An 18553-nucleotide genomic window follows, 5' to 3' on the forward strand; every position below is an offset into this window, starting at 1 on the left:
AATGTTACACAAGGATTACATTGACTTGTTATGTGTCCCCAGGACTCAGTTTTGTTTCATTTCCTTTCAACAGGAAAAGATGTATTTGAGGCTTTCTATAAGAAGGATTTGGCAAAACGGCTACTGGTGGGAAAAAGTGCTTCCGTGGACGCTGAGAAATCAATGCTGTCTAAACTGAAACACGGTACATCTACGTGGGCACTGTTCAGCTCTAAGACGGTCTTGTTTTGTTCTGCTGTGTTGAAACCAAGTAAACAGTGTTCTTCATGTCAGATGTGGGGATTCTGGGAGACCTCCACTCTCCCTGATAACTACATCTGTGTGAAGTGCAGCTGGCTGCAGCTCCTCACACACTGTCTTAGGGAAATGGAGCTGGAGCTGCAAGTGGATGACTGACAGCTCATACAGGAGAATGATGGGATAGATTTACAGAGGGATTCACCCCTAAGTTGCAGGGGGACTGTCAGGAGAGGGAAAGGGGATAGGCAGATGGTACAGTGTACTCAGTGATTGTTCCACTGTTTGTTTAGTGGGGGGGGGGGGGGTGGAATGACCTCCCTGGGGAAAACCACAGTGACCAGATCTCCGACACACAGTCTGTCTCTGTGGATCAGAAGGGAAAGGGAATGCACTGGTGACAGGGGAACAGACAGATGCTTCTTTGAGCGTGAAGGAGACGCCTGGAAGGTATGTTCTCTTCCAGCAGTGTCTTGAATCAATTCACAGCATTCTAAAGGATAAGGGTGAGCAGCCAGAACCCATGGTACATATTGGTACCGATGACATGGATAGGAAAAGAGATGAGGTCCTGAACACAGAATATAGGAAGCTAGATAGGAACCTGAAAAGCAGGACCTTAAGGGTAGTAATCTCTGAATTGTTGCCTGTGCCACACACCAGTGAAGATAATAGGATAATTTGGCATATGAATGTATGGCTGAGGATGGGTTTGAAATTTGTGGATCATTGGGATCTCTTCTGAGTAAGGTATTTTCTAAACCAAAATGACGGGTTACACCTGAGCTTAAGGGGTGCCAATGTCCTTGTGGATAGATTTGCAGGTGCTGTTGGGGGGAGTTTAAATTAGTTTCTTAGGGCAAAGGAGCCAGAGTGTTAGGATGGGGTAGTTGGTGTACAGGTGGTTGCAGTGTGTAGAGAGTCTGTGAGGGGATAGGTAGTTGATAGGGCAAAATTGCAGTTAGCGGGATGGGTTGAAGTGTACCTACTTTAATGGAAGATGTATTAGGAACAAGGGCGAGGAACTTACAGATGGGTCTGTACATGGAACTATGATGATGTGGCTATTATGTAGATTTGGCTGTCACAAGGGCTGGAATGGCTACTGGATGTTCCAGTGTTTGGATGTTTTAAAAGAGGTGGGGAAGTGGCACTGCCAATCAGGAATAGACGTCATGGTGGATCACCTACTGAATCAGTGTGGATGGAAGTCAGAAACACAAAGGGAGTAATCACACTACTGGGAGTATTCTATACACCCCCCACCCAAAAGCAACAGAGGCACTGAGGAACAGATCAGATGGATTTTGGAAAGATGCAAAAATAACAGGGTTGTTGTCCTGTGGGGCTTCAACTTTCCAAATATTGATTGGTACCTCCTTGGTGCAAAAGGTTTAGATGGAGAAGAATTTGTTAGGTGTGTCCAGGAAGGATTCCTGACTCAATATGTAGACAGGCCGAATGGAGAGGAGGTCATACTGGACCTAGTGGTAGGCAATGAGCCAGATCTCTCTGTGGGAGAGCATTTCGGAGACAATGACAACTCACTGACCTATTGTATGGGGAAGAAATAGTGGGGGGGGGGGGATTATGCTATCAGGCAGGAACTAGGAAGCATAAATTGGAACAGATGTACTCAGAAAAATGTACAACACAATGTGGAGGTTGTTTACGAAGTACTTGCATGAAGTTCTGTTTAAGTTTGTCCCATTGAGGCAGGGAAAGGATGAAGGAACCATAACTTACAAGAGATGTGGAACATCTAGTCAAGAGAAAGAAAGAAGCTTATTTGGGGTTTAGGAAGCAAGGAGCATACAGGGCTCTAAAGAGTTACAAGGTAGCTAGGAAGAAGCTGAAGAATGGAATTAAGAGAGCTAGAAAAGGGCATGAGAAGGCCTTGGGAAGTAGAATTAAGGAAAACCTAACACAATTCTACACATGTGAAGAACAGGAGGTTGGCCAGAGTTGAGGGTACGAAAGGGAGTCAGGATAACTGGGAATTATAGACCTGTGAGCCTTACTTATGTAGTGAGCAAATTATTGGAGAAGATTCTTAAGAGGCAGGATTTGCGGTCATTTGGAGAAGTATAGTCTGGTGAGAGATAGTCAGCATTGGCTTGTGAAGGGCAGTTCATGCCTCACGAGCCTAACTGAATTCTTTGAAGATGTGACAAAGCACATTGATGAAGGTAGAGCAGTGTATGTGGTGTGTAAGGCATTTGATAAGGTTCCCCATAATAGGCTCATTCAGAACATCAGGAGGGATGGAATCAGGGAAGCTTATATGTCTTCTTCTGCTTCTTGGGGCCTTAGCTCCCAGTAGAGCATAGGCCATCGATGACCTCCTGTGTGCTGAACTAACAACTTGGATGTGTGGATGCAGAATTGGCTTCTCCACAGAAGAGAGGGTGGTAATAAATGGAGCGTATTCTCCCTGCAGGTTAGTGACTAGTGGTGTCACGAGGGGGATTTGTTCCCTGCTCTGTGATTTTTTTTAATATATATATATATAAATAACTAGGATAAGGAAGTGGAAAGGTAGGTTAGTAATTTTGCAGGTGAATGAAAGTTGTGGAGAGTTGATATAGGTTGTAGTGGGACATTGACAGGATGCAGAACTGGCTGAGAAGTTGCAGATGGAGTTCAACCTGGAAAAGTGTGAAGTGATCCATTTTGGAGGGTTGAAATTGAATGCAAAATACAGAGTTAATGCAGGGTTATTGGCAGTGTGGAGGAACAGTGGGGCCTGGAGTCAGCGTTCATCGATCCCTCAAAGTTACTGAGAAAGTTGATAGGGTTGTTCAGAAGGCATATGGTGTATTGGCCTTCATTTGTTGGGGCTGCGAGATAATATTGCAGCTCTATAAAACTCTGAGGTAGACCACACTTGGAATATTGTGTTCATTCCTGGTTACCTCATTAAAGGAAAGATGTGGAAGGTTTAAAGACATTGCAGAAGAGATTTAACCAGGATGCTGCCTGGACTAGAGATATGAAGTCTTATGAAGATGGGTTGAGTGAGCTAGGGCTTTTCTCTTTGTAGCAGCGGAGGATGAGAGATGACGATGGAGGTGTACAAGATGATAAGAGGCATAGATAGGGTGCTTAATTTTTTTTCCCAGGGCAGGAATGACTAATACAAGGGGGCATAATTTTAAAATATTTGGAGGAAAAATAGATGGAATGTCAGAAGCATGGTTAATACATAGAGAATGGTGGGTGCATGGAACACCCTGCCAGGGATGGTGGTAGAGGTAGATACAGTTCATTAGGGACATTGAAGAAACTCGTAAATAGGAATGTGGATGACAGAAAAATAGAGGCCTATGTAGGAGGGAAGTTTAGGTTGATCTTGGAGTAGAATAAAAGCTGGGCATAATGTCGTATTTTACAAACGTATATGCAAGTATTTTGATTTTTGTGACCGGTTTATGCCTTGTTTCTGTAGAATGCGGAGCTGCATTCACCAGCAAGCTAGAAGGGATGTTTAAAGACATGGAACTTTCGAAAGATATTATGATCCAGTTTAAGCAGGTAATCCTTCATGCAGACATTATTTGTAAGTTTCCTTTCACTTTATCCTGTGTTCTGTCTACCTCTTGGCCTACTATGATCTGTGATTTTTAATTTGCTTATACGTTCAAATAATGAATGCTGACAACATCATCATTAATCTCCTCTGATAGGCTGCTAGGCCACTTCTTTTACCATTTTGAAGTTATACACAGAGTAAGACGGCAGATTTCAGCTGAAAATTTCAAAAAATTTTAATAAATTTAATTTAAATTCCCCTTCTATCGTGAGGGGTTTTGAACATCCACACAGACCTCTAGTTTGAAACAACCCAAACCTAGAAGTGGATTGTGAATTTGGAGATTTAGTATCGGCTAACTGTCCCATCATGAACTGTACCACATCTGAATAGGATTGTCCTGGCTCCTGGTGCTCAAAAACATTCCCAGTGGCAGATATTGCTCCAAAGCAGGGGCTCTGATTTTCCTCTCCCATCTCATCTGTAGTCTGGGGACGCAAATTAATTTCATTGCAGCTGCATCAGTTTATAAATTGAAAATGTGAACTAGCTGAAACAACAAGCTTGATACATAATTATTAAGTAGAAGAGAATTTTGAAATTTACTGCTAATTTAGACCTAAGTAATTAACCAATGCAACAGAGAGAATGTTATAATTGTTAATAGCTTTAGTAGATAGATAGATAGATAGATACTTTATTCATCCCCATGGGGAAATTCAACTTTTTTTTCCAATGTCCCATACACTTGTTGTAGCAAAACTAATTACATACAATACTTAACTCAGTAAAAAAATATGATATGCATCTAAATCACTATCTCAAAAAGCATTAATAATAGCTTTTAAAAAGTTCTTAAGTCCTGGCGGTAGAATTGTAAAGCCTAATGGCATTGGGGAGTATTGACCTCTTCATCCTGTCTGAGGAGCATTGCATCGATAGTAACCTGTCGCTGAAACTGCTTCTCTGTCTCTGGATGGTGCTATGTAGAGGATGTTCAGGGTTTTCCATAATTGACCGTAGCCTACTCAGCGCCCTTCGCTCAGCTACCGATGTTAAACTCTCCAGTACTTTGCCCACGACAGAGCCCGCCTTCCTTAATGTGAAGCATTAGTATCTGTTAAATAAGTGTGTAGTCAGTAATGAATCACCATATTCATTGTCTTTATAAGTGGAAAGCTGTGCTTGCTGCTATTGCTTGAGCCCAGTTAGTCATGACTCTATTTCAGTGCATGTTCAACCAGACAAATTCCTCTTCCGTTAAGCACTTACCTCCCCTAAGGTAAGTGCTTAACTACACTGGCTGCACACTAGAGGGAGCCTTTTGGATCATCAGTCTGTTTTTCCACTTCAGTCTCTTTCACTTCCTTTGATTCTTTCATTCTCTTGTCTACATTAGTAGAGAATTCTGCTTGTTTTTTACATCCTGCAGTTTCCAGGAACTCTGAAACTGCCCTGCCTATACCTTGTGGTCTTACCAGATTTGGCATCTACCGGGGCTTGATTTCCTTCCCTTATTGAATGTGCTTGCTTTCATTTCTTCTTGTGTGATGTAAACCAATTAACATGTTGGCTTTGAGTAGATGTGGTGTCCTTGGCTAAATGCCCGTCTGGAGCAAGCAATGTTCCAAAGGCATGATGATGATGCCTGCAGCTCAGCTGATCTATTTTTGTTCCTGAACAGAGGTTTGGCACCCTTGAGGGCCCTCTTCTTTCCTGCATATGTACTTTACCCTTTTCCCAGAGTGACTGTCCATTACCTCTGCAACAAATGTAATGTATGGATCTATTTCTTTTAGAACAATAACCTTAACACTACATATTAATCTGTTGTCAGCATATTTGCTGTTGTCTACACATGCACGTAGTCCTCTCTCTCTCTCTCTCTCAATGCAATGTGAATACACTAGTAAAAGCTATCTCCCTCATGCTTGTTTTTATTTAATTGATATGTAGTTATGCACAGACACAATAAATTAGTGACAAGTAAATACCTGAATGTCAAAAAACATCCTGAGCTGCACCAACAGTTAAGCTGAAGGACCCAAAAGCAAGTGAAAGATGTGATGAATTTAAAGTGAAAATAATGTGCCAATGGCTTCAGTCAGGAAAGTTGATGAAATTGATAGTGCTAATGAAGGCTGGGGAGTCTTATATCAAGAGGGTTGAACTGTATTGTAGCACGACTAAAGTGGAGGAGCAAAAGAAAGTTATCTACACTTAGTTTAATGGGTGCAAGGACATATAGTTCTTACGCAACCTAGTAATCCCTGAAAAGCCAGCAATCAAGGTGTTTGACAAAATTCTTAAAATTTTACAAAAAGGACCAATTAAAAGATGGAAGTCTTTCTGAATACGTTACAGAACTGCGCAAGCTTTCCTAGTACTCAAACTTTAGAGATGGACTTTCTGATGAATTAAGGGACAGGCTTGTATGTGGCGTGCATCGTCAAAGCACTCAAAAGAGGCTCAAACACGAGGAAATCTGCAGATGCTGAAAATTCAAGTAGCACACGCAAAATGCTGGTGGAAAACAGCAGGCCAGGCAGCATCTATAGGAAGAAGTTCAGTCGAAGGGTCTCGGCCAGAAACATTGACTGTACTTCTTCCTATAGATGCTGCCTGGCCTGCTGCGTTCCACCAGCATTTTGTGTGTGTTACTCAAAAGAGGCTACTGTCCAAAAAAAGACCTAACCGTAAAACAGATATTAACTATTACCATATCGTTAGAGACTGCAGCAAAGGATGCAGCACAACTACAGAAGAGGAGTGTAAGATGCACAAAATGTCCGTGAATGGTGTAAAAAGCCAATTATGTTAAAAATGTGGCAAATCCTCCCACAATGCAAATGACTGTTGGTTCAAAGCACAACTAAGCAAATGAATAAAGTGACCAAATGTAAAAGAAAATCAGACAATGCAGGGTCTGCCAAAGGTGAGCTGTCATGCCTAGAACTGTGCAGTATTACTGAAGCAGATCACGATATTATATGGATGTGTGTGGTGTAAAACTGAAAATTGAGCTGGATACATTCAGCTTTGTCCATCATTCCAGAGGGTGACTACCACAGACTGTTTTCTAAGGTACCATGATAGAAGACCTCTGTGATACTAAAGACTTGCACGGGAGTAAAAGTGTCTCCCAAAGGCAAACTGAGGATGAACCAGTAGGTTTACAAGTAGATGATGTGATATGGAACATGAATGTAAGGAATGACGAGCCAATTATTGGGTACAACTGCAGGCAGGGCAAAGTTGTACCACTGAGGCAAAATTCATTAGGGCAAAGAATGCAAGATTGAAGATGCTGTATTTAAATGGAATGAGGTGGACAACATCGTGGCACAATTAATGATTGGTCGGTATGCGGGCATCACTGAGTCGTGGCTGAAAGAAGGTCATAGTTGGGAGTTTAACATCAAAGGATATACTCTGTATTGAAAGGACAGGCAAGATGGCATAGGCAGTGATGTGGCGCTTGGTAAAAGATGGAATGACATCTTTAGAAAAAGATGACATAAGGTCAGAGAATGTCAAATCTTTGTGGGTGGAGTTAAGAAACAAATGGTGAAAAAAACATTCTGGGAATCATATATAGGCCTCCAAGTAGTAGCCAAGATGTGGGGTTGAGATTACAAAGGGAGCTGGAAAGGGCATGTGACATTACTCTTATTACAATTGTAATGGGGGACTTCGATATGCAAGGGGATTGAGAAAATTTTGTTAGTGTCAGATTACAAGAGAGGGAATTTCTTGAGTGCATACAAGATAGCTTTTTAGAGCAGCTTGTGCTTGAGCCTACTCGGGGAAAGGCCATCTTAGACAGGGTGTTGTGTAACAACCCAGATCTTATTAGGGAGCTTAATGTAAATGAACCAGTAGGAGGCCGTGATCATAAAATGATTGAATTCATACTACAATTTGAGGAGGAGCATAAGTTGCATATCAGTATCACAGTGGAATAAAGGAATTACAGAGGAATGAGAGAGGAGCTTGCCCAGATGGATTGGAGGGGACACTGGTGGGGATGGCAGCAGAGCAGAGGTGGCTGAAGTTTCTAGGAATAGCTCTCAAGGCTGAGGATAGATATGTCCCACAGAAGTAGTAGTTCTCAAATGGCATGGCAAGGCAATCTTGGCTGGCAAGGAAAGTTGAGGTCTGCATAAAGGACATATAATGTAGCAAAAGTGAGTGGGAAGTTGGATGATGTGAAGTTTTTAAAATCCAACAGAAGGAAACTAAAAAACTATAAGAAAGGAAAAGATAAAATATGAGGGCAAACAAGCTGATAATATAAAGATTTTTCAGTTACATAAAGAATTAAAGAGAGGTAAGAGTTCATATGCGACCACTGGAAAATGATGCTGGTGAAGTAGTAATGGGGGACAAAGAAATGACAGATGAACTTTGCTTCAGTCTTTACTGTGGAAGACACTAGCAGCATGCCAGAGGTCCATGAGTGTCAGGAAACAGGAGAGAATGTCATTGCTATTACAAAGGCAAAAGTGCTACGCAATCTGAAAGGTCTTAAGATGGATAAGTCACCTGGATCAGTGGACTACATCCCAGAGTCCTGAAAGAGGTTGCTGAAGAGATAATGGATGCATTGGTCATGATCTTTCAAGAATTTCTTGATTCTGGCATGGTCCAGGAAGCCTGGAAAATTGCAGATGTCACTCCACTCTTTAAGAACAGAGGAAGGCAAAAAAAAGGAAATTATAGGCCATTTAGCTTAGCCTCAGTGGTTGATAAGTGTTGGAGTCCATTATTAAGGATGAGGTTTTGGGGTACTATTTGGAGACTAATGATAAAATAATTCAAAGCCAGCATGCTTTCTGTAAAGGGAAATCTCGCCTGACAAATCTGTTGGAATTCTTCAAAGAAGTAACATGCAGGATGGACAAAGGAGAGGCAGTGGATGTCATTTTCTTAGATTTTCAGAAGGCATTTCATACGGTGCCTCACACGAGGCTGCTTAACAAGATAAAATCCGATGGTGTTTTAGGAAAGATACTGGCATGGATAGAGGAATTGCTGACAAGTAGAAGGTAGCAAGCGGGAATAAAAAGGACCTTTTCTGGTTGGCTGCCAGTGACCAGTGGTGTTCCCAAAGGGCCAGTATTGGGATCGCTACTTCTCATACTATTTGCCAGTGATTTGGATAACGGAGTTGATGGCTTTGTGACAAAGTTTGTGGGATGATACAAAGATAGGTAGTGCTGAGGAAGCAATGCGATAGCAGCAGAACTTAGACAAATTTGAAGACTGGACAAAAAAGTGGCAGATTGAAAACAGTGCTGGGAAATGTATGATAATGCATTTTTTTTAAAGGAGCAATAGTGCGGGCTGTTATCTAAATGGGGAGAAGGTTCAAAACTCAGAGATTGCCAAGGGACTTGGGAGACCTTGTGCAATACTCCCAGAATGTTAATTCACAGGTTGAGTGTGAGGTAAATAAAGGCAAATGCAATGTTGGCATTTATTTCAAGGGGAATAGAATATAAATACAAGGAGATAATGCTGAAGCTTTATAAGACACTAGTCAAGCTACACCTGTGGTATTGTCAGTAGTTTTGGGCCCCTTATCTCAGTAAAGACGTATTGTCACTGGAGAGAGTCCAGAGGAGGTTCAGGAGGATGAGTCCGGGAATGAAGGAGTTAACATATGAGGAGTGTTTGGCAGCTTAAGGCCTGTACTCACTGGAATTTAGAAGAACGTGTGAGGATCTCATTGAAACCTACCAAATGTTGAAAGGACTAGATAGGGTGGATGTGGAGAGTGTGTTTCCTCTAGTGGAAGTATCCAGAAATACAGGGCATGGCATCAAAATTGAGGGGTAACCTTTTAGAACAGAAGTAAGGAGGAATTTTTTTAGCCAAAGTGTGAATCTGTGGAATGCTCTGCCACAGACTGTGGTGGAGGCCAAGTCCGTGGGTATATTTAAAGTGGAAATTGATAGATTCTGAATTGGTCAGGGAATCAGGGGATATGGTGGGAGGGCAGGTATATGGGGTTGAATGGCATCTGGGATCATCCATGATGAAATGGTGGAGTGGACTCGATGGGCTGAACGGCCTAATTCTGTCATATGATCTTACGAAGGTGAATGTGACGTATGGAGGCCAAACATAGCACTTATGTATTGAAAAGTGGAGGGCCAGCACTTTTTGGACACGAATAGTTGAGAAAAATCTAACTAGACTGGCACTCAGTTCAGATTCTTACTGTGGCATCAAAAGGCAATGGCAGCACTAACCAGAGTCTGGAACAGCTGCTCAATGCTAATGAGAAGGGGATAGGTAAAGTCAAAGGCATAAAAGTCAGAATAGAATTGAATGAAAGAGTAGCACCAAGATTCCATGAAGCGTGTCCAGTGCCTTACGCACTGCATTCTTAAGTGGATGTTGAACTTCAGAACTTAGAGGTGTCTGGAATTCTCTGCAATTGGGCCATATCCATTGTCCCAGTGATCAAGAAAGGGAAGACCAGAGCTGCTCACAAATGTGGGGATTTCAAGATCAACCCAGTGCTGCATATCTTCTGCCATGAATAGAAAACATTTTTGCATCTTTGACAAATGGGGACAGGTTTTCAAAGATTGACTTGTCACAAACCTATCTGCAAATGGAGATTGAGGAATCAAGCAGGAAGTTCCTTGCAATCAACACTCACAAGGGACTGTTCCAGTATAATCGTCTCGTTTTTGGCTCCAGCAATTTGGCAAAGAGCAATGGACCAAGTGCTCCAAGATATCCCAGGAACTTCATGTTACCTTGATGACGACATAATGACTGGCAAGAATGATGAAGAGCACCTCCAGAACCTTGATAAAGCGCTTTCTGACTGAGTGAGTATGGTCTGGGTGCAAAGAGAGAAATGTGAGTTTTTCCAGAATGAAATCTCACATTGTGGACATGTCATTGACAAGCATGGCTTATATAAGTCACAAGAAGATTGAAACAGTGCTACAGGCACCCAAACCAGAAAAAGTGTCACAGCTCAGGTCATACTTGGGCCTTGTAAACTACTACCACCAGTTTCCCCCTACGTTGCTATGGTGCTGCATCTATTGAATGCAGTTACAGACAGGAGAAAAGTGGGAATGGTCAGAAAGTTGTGAAAAAACATTCAAGGAAACAAAGAGAATAATAGCATCCAACGGATGGCCCATCCCTGCCCATCAGACTGGTGTGCAATGCGTCCCCATATGGCATTGGAACTGTTTTGTCACAAATTATGAAAGACGGATCTAAATGCCCAATTGCATTTGCTTCAAGAACACAACTGCGCACAGATCGTCCGATACGCCCTTGTGGGGAATAAAGAAGTCCCTCCACTACCTCTATGGACAGAAGTTTACACTAGTGACAAATCACCAGCCCCTTGTGTCCATTTTCAATCCCAAGAAGGGAATTCCAGTGATGACTGCTGCCTGGATACAATGTTGGGCACTAGTCTTAGGAGCCCACTCTTGTGACATAGAGTTCAAGGGTACCAAACAACACAGCAACAGTGGTGGCTTGTCAAATCTTCCACTGTTAGCAACTGAAGAAAAGCATTCATACTGTGACCCAGCAGAATTGTTCCATACCGCATTGGTGGACCAGTTGTTGGTAACAAAGGGAAACGAGGAATGACCTGCATTGTCAAAAGTTCACCATGCAAGGATGGCTTGCTCATGGTAACCCTATGTTTCCAGAGTTCTCAGTGAGAGAAGACCAACTGTCGGTATGTCAAAGAATGTTGATGTGTGGATCTCATGTTGTGGTTCCCTCTAAACTGCACATCAGAGTGTTAGAAAACCTGCATGAAGGATACCTGGGTACAGTCAAGATGAAGAATCTTGTCTGGAGCTATGTGTAGTGGCCGGGAATAGATGAACGGATTGAAGCCTTGACCAAAAGTTGTTTTGGATGCCAAAAAGTTCAAAATGCACTCCCACAGGCACCCTTACACCTGTGGGAGTGGCATTGTCATCATGGGAAATAGTACATACAGTATTGACTTTGGGCCATTCATAGACTCCATGTTTCTGATTGCTGTGGATGCTCGTTCGAAGTGGCTGGAACTTGTACTAATGAAGTCAACTACCTCAGCAAACACTGTCTCCGCTCTGAGGACTATCTTTGCCAGAAACTACTTATCAGAATAAATTGTGAGTGACAACGAACTACAATACACATAAGGGAAATTCTGACTGTTCATGAAGAAAAATGGCATCAGACACTTCAAGTGAGCTCCTCATCGCCCAGCAACGAATGGGTTAGCTGCAAGATTTATCCAAACCTTCAAAAAGTCCATTAAAGTGATGGACAAGGGGGACATTTCCCTACAGCACAAGGTGGACATCTTCCATTATGTGTATCAGAAATCTGTTCATGCAATGACAAATCAAACCCCTGCAATGCTGTTCATGAGCAAGAATTTGAGATCTCACACAGACCTCCTGAAACCAAACCTCTGAAGGGAAGTACAAAATAAACAGTTCAGCCGGTTGCCAAGTGAAGTAGCAAGGAGCTTGGAAGTTGGACAGGAAGTCCTACTGTGTGATTATCAAGAAGACAAGTGGACACCTGGTAGGATAGCTACAAGAAATGGACCAGTAATGTTATAGATTAGACATGGAGACGTCATGTGGACCAGATACCGGAAGCTCAACTGAAGAACACACCTGAATCGACTGTGTCCAACATGAAGGGCACATTACAGTCACTGGACTTGCCTCTCAGAGATGATGTCACTGACAACAACATGACACCGGAAAGCGAGAACGTTGTCTTAGACTAGACATCTACTAAACCTGATGCCAGTCCACAGATCCAGAGGCGCGACGAGAACATTATCGTTAACAAGACACCTGCCAGATACAGGTCCAGCGGCATTGGCCTGAAAGAAGCAGTGTGCCAACCAAAAGACTGAACCTTTAGAACTGTGAAGTTGTTATGGACTGTTACTGTGAAAGCATGTTTATTTGGAGTATTGGTTTATGAAAGGGAAATTGAATGTTTTGTACATACAGTTTTATGTTGCATTAATCTAAAGGGGGAGGAAGTGTAATGCATGGACCTATTTCTTTTCGAGCAATGACCCACCCTCTCCCCCCGCCCCACCACTACGTATTGATCTGTTGTCTGAACGTGCCCATTGCTCGTCTCTCTTGCTGCAATGTGAGTACATCAGTTAAAACCATCGCCCATGTACATACTTTTATTTAGTTGATTATGTAGTTGTACACAGACACAACACAAATCGGGTTGCTTCATAATTTGAAAAATGGGTACTAGTTTGAACCATATTTTGTATGCTTTTACAAACTAATGAAATCGTGGAGCCTTAGATTTAGCTGCTGTGTTTTTTGAAGTTCACAGTTACTGTTCTATAGATTTGCTAAGTATACCCACAGAAAAAAAGAATCTCAGGGTTTTATGTGGTGACATGTATGTACTCTGATAATAAATTTTATTTCGATCTTTGCAATTGTTATACTGTAAATTTTTACTGATCCACAGTAGCCAACAAACTTGTACTAGTACTGGTTTCAAGGATAAAGTTTCTTTGTCTTGGTAATTTGTAAATTGCACTTTAAATCCTGTTTTTGATGCAAGACTGTCCGCACTATATCCACGGCACTTTCACTTTGTTTATAATCTTCTTCCAATATGTGTTTTTTTTCCCCCTATCTTCAGTATATCCAAAATCAGAATGACCCGAGTAGGATAGATCTTACAGTCAACGTTCTGACAATGGGATATTGGCCAACGTACACACCAATGGAAACCCATCTGCCTTCTGAGGTACGTGCAGATGACATTCAGTGCATGTTCCTCTAAGCCTTTCTTTAATAATACTATTGTGTCTGCCTCAACCACCCATCACTCTCTGTGTAGAAAAATTTGCCTCTCAGGTCCCTTTAAAATCTTACCCCTCTCACCAAATATATTCACACCTCCCCCCTCCCACCTTCCTGAGAGGAGATCATGACCTGGATTGTGATGGGTCCTTGATGATGGATGCTGCTTTCTTGGGGCAGTGTTTCATCCACAACTGGTGTTGTGTCCTGTTCTGGCTGCTATGTTTTGGAATGATATAAAAGAGATTTTCAAAATGGGACCAAGGAAGAACTTTAGTTGTATGGATAGATTAGAAAGACTAGAGTTGTCACCTTGGAGCCGAGAAGGAGCTCTAAAAAGGTATTTAAAATCATGGAGAATATAGACAGGGTTGATAAAGATTCTTTTTCTATTGGTGAAGGACTCAAGGAAGCATAGATGAGGCTGCTAAACGAGAAAAGAGCCCACAATATTACAGGAAAGATACTAGCATGGACAGAATCTTGCCTGACTGGCAGGAAGCAAAGAATGGGAATAAAGAGGGCCTTTTCTGGTTTGCTGCTGGTGTCTTGTGGTGTTTCGTAAGGGTTAACATTTGGACTGCTTTTCACATTATATGTCAGTGATTTGGATGATAGGTGAAGGGGCAGGAAATGTTAAGGAAGCAGGGAGTCTGCAGAGGGTCCGATTAGTAGACTGGGTAAAGAAGTGACAGATGGGATATAGTATATGGTCATCCACTTTGGTAGAAAGAATAAAGGCTTAGACTGTTTTCTAAACAGGGAGAAATCAGGGTTCAAAGGGACTTAGGAGTCCTTGTTCAGGGTTACCTTGCAGGTTGAGTCGGTGGTTAGGAAGGCAAATGCAATGTTAGCATTTATTTTGAGAGGATGAGAATATAATAGCAAGGATGTAATGCTGAGGCTTCAGTCAAGCCACACTTGGTTGTGAACAGTTTTAAGTTCTTTATCTAAGAAAGATGTGCTGGCATTGAAGAGGGTTCAGAGGAGGTTCACACATATGATTCTGGGAAAGTATGAGGAGTGTTTGATGCCTGGCCTGGACTTGTGGAGTTTACAAGAATGAGGCGGGGATACCATTGAAACCTATCGAATATTGAAAAGCCTAGATAGATTGGATGTGGGGAGGACTGGGCAGAGCCTCAGAATTGTATAAGATGTCCCTTTCGAACACAGATGATGAGGTATTTCTTCAGCCAGAGTGTGGTGAATCTGTGGAAATTATTGCCAGTGGAGACCAAGTCACTGGATATGTTTAAAGCAGAGCTTAAAAGGTTCTTGACAAATAAGGGCATCAAATTCTGCAGGGAAAAGACAGGAGAGTGGGGTTGTCAGGGATAAAAAAAATCAGCCATGATGGAATAGCAGGGCAGACTTAATGGGCCAAATGGCCTAATTCTGCTCCTATGTATTTTAGAGGGAAACAGAACTTTCCTCACAGCTTGTGCAGGATTAGAGAGTTTAAAATATTTGCACAGAACAATGAAAGTCAAGGAACAAGAAGTTCTGCAGATGTTGAAAATCCAAAGCAACGCACATAATGCTAGAGGAACTCAGCAAGTCAGTTAGCAACCATGGAAATGAACAAACAGTTGACATTTCAGGCCAAAACGTATCTTCGTGACTGGAAAGAAAGGGGGAAGGTGCCCGAATAAATAGGTTGGGGGGGAGGGACGGAGGATAGCTAGAAGGTGATGAGGTGAAGCCAGGTGGGTGCGAATGTTTTAGGGCTGAGAGGAAGAATCTGATAGAAGTGAAGAGTAGACATCAGGAAGAAAAAGGGGCACCGGGGAGAGGTGATGGGCAGGTGCAAAGAGCTAAGAGGCCAGAGTGGGGAATTGAAGAAGAGGGGAAGGGAGAGAATTTTTTTTTTTACTGGAAGGAGAAATTGATATTCATGACATCGGGTTGAAGGGTACTTTGATGGAATATAAGATGTTACTTCATTATGTTGCCTCATTATGGCACAAGAAGTCAGCCATAGACTGACACGTCAGAATGGAAATGGCAATTGGAATTAAACTGTTGGACCACTGGGAAGTTCTGCTTTTGGCAGATGGAGTGGAGGTGCTCGATGAAGCGGTCACCCAATTCACGATGGGTCTCACCAATGTAGAGGAAGCTTCATCGGGAACACCTGAATAGACAGCCTCAGCAGATTCACAGGCGAAGGGTTGCCTCACCTGGAAGGACTGCCTGGGGCTCTGAATGGGGGTGAGGGAGGAGGTAATATGAAAAAAAATAACTTGGGCAGTTTTCATAGAGGAGATGGTTTCCTTTGGCAGATGTAATAACACAAATTTAACGTAACTGGCAGAATAATTGGATGGATAATGAGAATTTTGTGCACTGAGTTAGGATGTGGAGTGAACGTTAAAAAGATGATGGAAGCATTTGAAACGGGGGCTGAATAAATACTTGGAGAAAAATATTGAGGGCAATGAGGAAATGGTAGCTGCATGCAACTAATATGGTAATTCTATTAAATATCAGTAGTGAGCTGCAAGGCCACCTGTGCAAATGAGCATAAGTTTTTGTCTTCATAATGTATGTTACATTTCATTATGTTTTCAGATGGTGAAATTACAGGAGGTATTTAAGACATTCTACCTCGGAAAACACAGTGGGAGGAAACTACAGTGGCAGGCCACATTAGGGCATTCAGTTTTGAAGGCAGATTTTAAAGAGGTAATAGTTTGACAAATATTTTTAAACCTATTGTTGCATACGTAAATAAAAGAGGTGCTGATCTTTCCAAATTACCCATCACAGATTGGTATATAGAATGGCTTGGTAGATAGATTAACATAAACATTTCTTCCATTAGCTGACCAACTTAAAAGAGGAAGATACACAGAAGGACCAGACCATTTAGCTCTGTGATACTTTGTACTGTTAAATCATGGCTAATCAATATTTTAATTTCTCAGCATCTCCATGCACATGAACACAGATGAGGGATTGTTTAAATGTTACCATGGAGATTAGATATTCAAATTATATTAACAATTTGGAAGGTGTTATGTGTCCAAAGTGAGCAATAGGATATTGCAGGGTCCCAGCCAAGGTAGATGGAAATGTAAGTAAGTAAGCAAGGTGACAACAGATGAAAACCATATAACCATATGTAGCTCCCTGGTAAGCCTCAGGCTCACTCAGCTCGCTTCCGTCTATGGGGAGCAGCCTTCGGCCCCACCAAACAGGGCAATCAGCTTGTGTAGATGCTGTGTGATGTCCCACCAAGCCAAATAAAAGACAGTACACCATATGCGATTTAAATGATTACACTTTCTAGATCTTACTGGAACTATGTACTTAATAGAGATACAATATAAAAGGAAAAAAGGTGCCAAACTTATCCAAGTCCAACCACTTCATGCACAACCATTGGAGCTCAGTTAACGAAGTCTTCTTGCCACCATTCGATCCCCTCCGACCTCCTCAACCCGCCGCCTGGGAACAACAACAGTGGTTGACCAGATGCTCCACACGAATCTGACCTCATCTCCTCTCCTCGCCGAAACCCTGGGCCTCGGACCCCCACTTGGGGTCCTTTCCGTCGTCCAGTTTACAACACCGCGTCTTCTCTCTCCAACCCCCTCGCGCCTTCTCCTCAAAAGCCTGTGCAACACTAGCTTACAGACCCATAAGAAAGAACAGCTATCCCAATTGGTTAACTAATGAATACAATTCTCGTTATCAGTAATTATAACCCAAACAAGCTGCGAGAGAAAGCACTCTCTCACCAGTTAACATAACAAAGAAGCATTTTTACTTTTAACATAACAAAGAAGCCATTTTAGTAGCCTTAGCTACTAAGAAGAAACCCCTTACACATATAACAATTACAGCACGGAAACAGGCCATCTTGGCCCTTCTAGTCCGTGCCGAACGCTTACTCTCACCTAGTCCCACCTACCTGCACTCAGCCCATAACCCTCCATTCCTTTCCTGTCCATATACCTATCCAGTTTTACTTTAAATGACAATATCAAATCTGCCTCTACCACTTCTACTGGAAGCTCGTTCCACACAGCTGCCACTCTCTGAGTAAAGAAGTTCCCCCTCATGTTACCCCTAAACTTTTGCCCCTTAACTCTCAACTCATGTCCTCTTGTTTGAATCTCCCCTACTCTCAATGGAAAAAGCCTATCCATGTCAACTCTGTCTATCCCCCTCATAATTTTAAATACCTCTATCAAGTCCCCACTCAACCTTTTACACTCCAAAGAATAAAGACCTAGCTTGTTCAACCTTTCTCTGTAACTTAGGTGCTGAAACCCAGGTAGCATTCTAGTAAATCTCCTCTGTACTCTCTTTATTTTGTTGACATCTTTCCTATAATTTGGTGACCAGAACTGTACACAATACTCCAAATTTGGCCTCACCAATGCCTTGTACAATTTTAACATTACATCCCAACTCCTATACTCAATGCTCTGATTTATAAAGGCCAGCATACCAAAAGCTTTCTTCACCACCCTATTCACATGAGATTCTACCTTCAGGGAACTCACCATTATTCCTAGATCACTCTGTTCTACTGCATTCTTCAATGCCCTACCATTTACCATGTATGTCCTATTCTGATTAGTCCTACCAAAATGTAGCACCTCACACTTATCAGCATTAAACTCCATCTGCCATCTTTCAGCCCACTCTTCTAACTGGCCTAAATCTCTCTGCAATCTTTGAAAACCTACTTCATTATCCACAATGCCACCTACCTTAGTATCATCTGCATACTTACTAATCTAATTTACCACCCCATCATCCAGATCATTAATGTATATGACAAACAACATTGGACCCAGTACAGATCCCTGAGGCACACCACTAGTCACCGGCCTCCAACCTGACAAACAGTTATCCACCACTACTCTCTGGCATCTCCCATCCAGTCACTGTTGAATCCATTTTACTACTTAAATAT

The 18553-nt window shown here is 42.1% G+C and overlaps 1 protein-coding gene across 1 annotated transcript in view; it reads left to right on the top strand.

Moving 5' to 3' along the window:
* LOC140727997 (cullin-4A-like) overlaps positions 1-18553 on the top strand; it is a 73386-nt gene that overhangs the window by 39760 nt on the left and 15073 nt on the right. The window contains exons 13-16 of the mRNA XM_073046074.1: positions 74-184; positions 3686-3771; positions 13457-13564; positions 16195-16308. Of these exons, the coding sequence (XP_072902175.1) occupies positions 74-184; positions 3686-3771; positions 13457-13564; positions 16195-16308 (419 nt within the window). The remainder of the gene's footprint in view (positions 1-73; positions 185-3685; positions 3772-13456; positions 13565-16194; positions 16309-18553) is intronic.

This window comes from Hemitrygon akajei, chromosome 5 (assembly GCF_048418815.1).
Source record: "Hemitrygon akajei chromosome 5, sHemAka1.3, whole genome shotgun sequence".
Classification (NCBI taxonomy): domain Eukaryota; kingdom Metazoa; phylum Chordata; class Chondrichthyes; order Myliobatiformes; family Dasyatidae; genus Hemitrygon; species Hemitrygon akajei.